Raw genomic sequence first — 6,000 nt, 5'->3', positions numbered from 1 at the left:
CAGAGTCTTCCAAGATGTCACATCTTATCCAGACGTGTCTGACGAAGAATGCATGGTTGCTCGGGTTTTACAAGGCTGTTATCACTGAAATATGTGATATTTTTATTGATGTGCTATAGAAAGCATTCTATCTGGATGCAATACAACTTGTTATGACTATGGATCTGCCTTTGACCCCAAGAAACTGCAGAGTTGTGGACGCAGCTCAGTACATCACAGAAACCATCCTTTCCTCCGTGGACTCTGGGTACACTTCTCATTGCCTCAGTAAAGTATCCAGCATGATTGAAGAATCCACCCATTCTGGATGTTCTCTTTTCTGCCCACTCTCATCAAGCAGAATATATAAAAGCCTGAAAGTACATATCACCAGGCCATTTCTATCCCTTTGTTATGAGTCTACCAAACAGTTCTCTAATATGAAGAGATGGACTCTTGACCTCATTATCTACCTTGTTGTGTCCTTGCACCTTGGTGTCAAGCTGCACAACACTTTCTCTGTAATTGGAACACTTTATTCTGCACTCTGTTTTTGTTTTACCTTGTATTATCTCAATGCACTGTTGTAATAGATTGATCTGTATAAGCAAGAGAAGATTTTCACTGTACCTTGGTGCGGGTAACAATAATATATACACTTATTTACCAATATTCTGTGGGAATATACTCCTCCACACACTTGTGCCTAGCTGCTCTTTCTGTGGAGGTCGAAGCACTTTGTGTCTCAACTTTCTTGTTCCTGGATCATTCCAAGTGACTGAAACAGTTTCTAGCCTTACCTCACAAGTTTCTGCTCACAGTTGCATCAGGGAAGTCACTCAACTCTCTGTTACCTTGGGCAATATTTCACCGCCTTAACTTTTTTTGAGAATCAGGTGGTTTCTTGGTATTGGAATTTGCCTCGACTCTGTGTCTCCTGTTAGGAGTGTTTGTCAGAGTCCACATTACCAGATATTTTCAGTATCGGACACGATGTAGATGGATGGATTTTCAGGGTTGTTTTTCCTCTTGTGCTTTCTGCGGTTTCTGATTTTATTTATGTTGTCCTATCTACATGGAAGTCAACCAATGTCTTTTAACTAACACCACCCTCACTGTTTGTGCCATTTGTAATGAAATTACAAGAGATGCAAAACCTTACATTTTACACACTCCCTTCCTGCAAGCTGGGGACCCAAAAACCTCCTTTAGGTCAAAAAGCAATCTAATTCTATTTCTTCCAAAATGGTTTACTATATTCCATAAACCCTTATCTTCACCAACTCACCGACCTTTCCTTTAGTTGTTGTTGTGTCTTCCTGTTTTTTTTCAACTATTTAAAATGTGCTTCACTTCCAATAATTTGCAAATCTAATTAAGAGCCACTTTGATGTGCAAAGTGTCCCCTGTTTCTCTCCTCTGCCGATGCTGCTCCACCTGCTGAGTATTTTAAGTCTTTTAATTTCTTCCTATCCATAAATACAACATGTATTGGAAAGCTGCTTTTCAGACTTCAAACAATTCAGAGTCTGTTCTTATCTGTTCACAACTGTTGAATTCACTTGGTTTTAGCTATCAACTGAACAATAAAATATATTAACAATTATTACACACAAAATGTTGGAGGAACTCAGCAGGCCAGGCAGCATCAATGGAAAAGAGTATAGTCCATATTCCTGGATGAAACCCTTCAGCATTTTGTGTGTGTTGCTTGGATTTCTAGCATCTATAAATTTTTCTCTTGTTTGAAATATACAAATTTTACAAAATAATCTAAGCAAATTATGACTTCTATACCAGTCAGTTGTGGATTTTTCTCTTGATAACATAATGTATGTTAGAATAATGCTGATGGTTAGGCAAAGGAACCACACAGGAATAACATTTTTATTGATTATTTTATTTCATTATTTTCTATTCTCTCATGTTGTATTAATTTTCTTCCAAGGTTAATCAGAAAGAATGTGTTTGTCACTGAAGACTTCAAACATTATACATTATTGATAAGCTTCTCCTTGCAGTGGTTGGCTTTGTGTGATTGGTGGTGGGAGTACAGGCTCATGTTGAACTATGCTTGTCTTATTCTCAGAGACATCACCTGAAATACAAAATGTGGATGAAAGTCTTAGGCACAGTGCAGGTGGCATAACATGGATAATAGTCTAAGTTTGTATGAAATTTAGATTGGGTAAGATTAAAAATTCTAACTGACAACAGTGATAGAAAACACTGGTTAATATTAAAAATGGAACATGTGAAAATCATTGTAAGTGGTATGGCCGTGTGTACACAGCTGCCAGTATTGCAATTATTCATTCCAGTCAGATAGCATCCCACAATGACACCTCTTAACTAAATCCAAACTTTTCTTTCCTCCTTTTACAAGCATCAATTATTCATAGTGAAAATTAAATAATATTAATGAAGCAATTATGTGCTTTTTTTAAAACCATCTTCACAAAGTACTTCCTGTAAGAGGAGTGAGGTGGAATTTGAACCTGTCCCCATTGGAGGGGCACATACACATACAAAAATGTGTCCATAATTTCTTATTGATCCCAGGAGAAACAAATACCCTGACCCCCTCGTCACATACTTAGTTCCAGATAATGAATGAGAAAAGGCCATTTAGACCTTGAGTTTATTCCTTTCACAATCCAGCTTTAAACTTGCATGTCACAGATTCTGTCTCACTAACTATAATCTACTGAAGAAATCGCTGCATAAATAACTCCTTATGGACTACAATTTTCCAGCAAACTTTTCATCAGCAACTGGCTTGAGGATACAGAACCCAGAACATAGAAGAGTAGTGTAGGAACAGGCCCGTCAGCCCTCAATGTTGTGCTGAACCAATTAAATCAGTAATCAAATGGCTAACTAATCTTTTCTGCCTACACATCTGTATCCTTCCATTTTTCTCACATTCACGTATCTATCAAAATGTATCTTAAAAGTGTCTGTTTCTGCTCTACCACCACACCAGGCTGTGCATTCCAGGCATCCTCTTTGTTGGCGGGGGTGGGGGGGCTTGCTTCTCACATCTCCTTTGAAATTATTCCCTCTCACCTTAAATACATGTCCTTTGGTATTAGACAATTCAATGCTGGGGAAAAAGGATAGTCTGTCAACTCTATGCCTCTCAAAATCTTATAAACCTCCACCAGATCTCCCTTCAGCTTCCACCGTTCCAGAGAAAATGAAAGCAGGTTTGTCCAATCTCTTGTTATGGTATATGCCCTCTAATCCAGGCAACATCCTTGATAAATCTCTTCTGTACCCTCTCCAAAGCCTCGACCCTTCTGATAATAAGGTGAAAATATTCCAGATGCGGCCTAACTTGAGTTCTATAAAGCTGTAACGTTACTTCCTGGAGGAAGTCAGCAGGTCAGGCAGACCTGATGAAACGTCTCAGCCTGAAGGAGAAACTGTTTATTATTTTCCATAAATGCTGCCTGAGCTGCTGAGTTCCTCCAGCGTTTTGTATGTGTTGCTCAAAATTTCCAGTGTCTGTAGACTATCTTCTGTTTAATATAACTCCCTGACTTTTGAATTCAAAGCCTCAATTAATAAAGGCAGGCATGCTATGTACCTTCTTAACCACCCTATCAACCTGTGCAGCCAGTTTCAGGGAGCTATGAATTTGGATCTCAAGTTCCCTCTACTCAGCAACACTGTTCAAAATCTTACCCTTAATATTGTACTGCCTCTTTGTTTGACCTACCAAGGTGTAACACTTCGCATTTGGCTGGGTTAAACTCCACCTGCCATTTCTCAATCCATACCTACAACTGATCCATATCCTGTTGGATTCTTTGCCAGTTTTCTACACTATCCACAACACCACCAATCTTCCTATCATCTGCACACTTACTTACCCACCTTTCTATATTTTCATCCAGGTAATTTTTATACATCACAGACAGCTGATGTCCCAGTACAGAGCCCCGTGGAAAACCACAAATGACAGACCTCCACCTAGAGTAAGTCCCTTCAGCCGGTACACTCTATATTCTATAGACATGCCTGTTCTGAATCCAAATGGCCAATCACAATGGACCCCATGCATCTTAATCTACTGGATGAGCCTCCCATGAGGGACCTTGTCAAATACCTTACTAAAATCCACGTGGATAACATGCACAGCTACCTTCATCAATCATCCGCATCACCTTGTTGGAGGGGAGGGGGTGGAATAAAACTATCAGGTTAGTAAGACACGACTTGCCCTGTACAAAGTCATGCTGGCTCTCCCTAATTAGGCCATGGATTTCTAAAAGCTCTATCCCTAAGAATTTTCTCCAGTAACTTCCCTACCACTGACATGAGACTCGCTGGTTTATAGTTTTCAGGATTAACCATCACTCCCTTCTTGAATAATAGAACAACATTAGCTATTTGCTAATCCTCTGGGACCTTGCTTGAGGCTAGAAAGGACACAAAGATATTGATCAATGCCCCAGCAATCTCTCCCTTTTTTTTTGTCGGTCTCAATAACCTGGGTATATCCCATCAGGCCTTGGGATAATCCACCTCAATGTTCTTTAAGAGACACACCACTGCCTCCTCCTCTACCTTGAAATGCCCCAGTATATCAAAATGCTCAGCACTGATTTTCCTATTCTCTACATCCTTCTCATTAGTAAATATTTGTTGTAAGTACTCATGAAGGACCTCATGCACATCCTCCACATCCAAGTAAATGTTCCCCTTTTATCCTTGAGTGGTCCTATCCTCTTCCCTAGTTACCCTCTCTTGTTCCTGATGTATGTATAGAATGCCTTGGGATTCCCTTTAATCCTTCTTGAAAGGACTTCTTATGACCCCTCCTAGCTTTCTTAATTCCCTTCTTTGGATCTTTTCTTTCTTTCTTTATAATCCTTAAGGCTTCTATTTGATTCTAGCTTTCTAAGCTTAACATATCTTGACTAAGTTCATCACCTCTCCTGACATCCAAGGTTCTTTTACCTTGCCATCCTTGTCCTTTCTTCTTACTGGAACATTAGTCTTCAAATGCCCTCCACATCTCAGATGTGGACTTGCCCAAAAACAGTTCTTCCAGATTAACTCTCCTTAGTTCCTGCGTAATGCTCCCATAATTTGCCCTGCTCCAATTTAATACTTCCCCACAAGGTCCATACTTATCCTGATTAATAGCTCCCTTAAAGCTTAAGGAGTTGTGTTCAGTCTTCCATGACTCTTCACCCACTGAAATAGCTTCCATAATCAGAATCAGAATTTTTCACAAAGCTAAATTTGAGATTTCTTTCCTTTTGACTTGACAATCTATATGCAAAATCTGTAAAAAAATTTGGCCTGAATATTGGCCCAAGTTACTTTCAAATCAGTGAAAACATAACAGGAAATTATAAGCTAGTGAACTTTGAGGAAATTATTGGAGACTATAGTCAGAGATAGGATCTACTTGCGTCAGGAAAAACATAAACATTTAGAATAATTAACATAGCTTTGTGTAGGGGAGCTCATGTTTTGCAAACTTTGTGCTTTTGTAGAGATGATGAAGAGGAATGATGAGGGCAGGACAGTGGATGTGTATACATGAACTTCAGTAAAGCATCGATAAATCCCTCATCATAGGCTGATCCAGAAGATTAAGCACATGGGACTCATGGAGACATATTAGACTGGATTCAAAATTGGCATGGGCTTAGTGGAGGATTGTTATTCAGACTAATATCTGTAACCAGTGATGTTCTGCAGGGGTCATTGCTTGCTTTTAAATGATTTGGATTAAACTTGGGCTGGCTGATTAGTGAATTTGCAGAGAACACAAAAATTGAAGGAGTTTGAATAGTGAGGAAGGTTTCAGCAGAACAGAGTCCCGTTGGCAATACCATTTGAGAACTGGCAGATGGAGTTCAATGTGGGCAAATATAAGTTGCTGCACTCTGTGTGAGGAAAGTATGCAGTAAGTAGCAAGGCCCTTAGAAGCACTGAAGTACAGATGGGTCTTGTGGTCCGACACCATAGCTTCCAGAAAGTGACAACATAAGTAGATCA

At 39.5% G+C, this 6,000-nt stretch overlaps 1 protein-coding gene across 1 annotated transcript in view; it reads right to left on the bottom strand.

Annotated features, from left to right (window-relative positions):
- Window positions 1-1,901: 1,901 nt before the first annotated feature.
- The window catches only part of tg (thyroglobulin), a 348,151-nt gene continuing 344,052 nt past the window's right edge, over window positions 1,902-6,000 (bottom strand). The window contains exon 46 of the mRNA XM_063057803.1: window positions 1,902-2,077. Within this exon, the coding sequence (XP_062913873.1) occupies window positions 1,977-2,077 (101 nt within the window). The 3' untranslated portion in view covers window positions 1,902-1,976. The remainder of the gene's footprint in view (window positions 2,078-6,000) is intronic.

Source organism: Mobula hypostoma, chromosome 1, assembly GCF_963921235.1.
Source record: "Mobula hypostoma chromosome 1, sMobHyp1.1, whole genome shotgun sequence".
Taxonomy (NCBI): Eukaryota; Metazoa; Chordata; class Chondrichthyes; order Myliobatiformes; family Myliobatidae; genus Mobula; species Mobula hypostoma.
The sequence above is the reverse complement of the archived record's forward strand: the minus strand, read 5'-3'. Positions and strand labels throughout refer to the sequence as shown.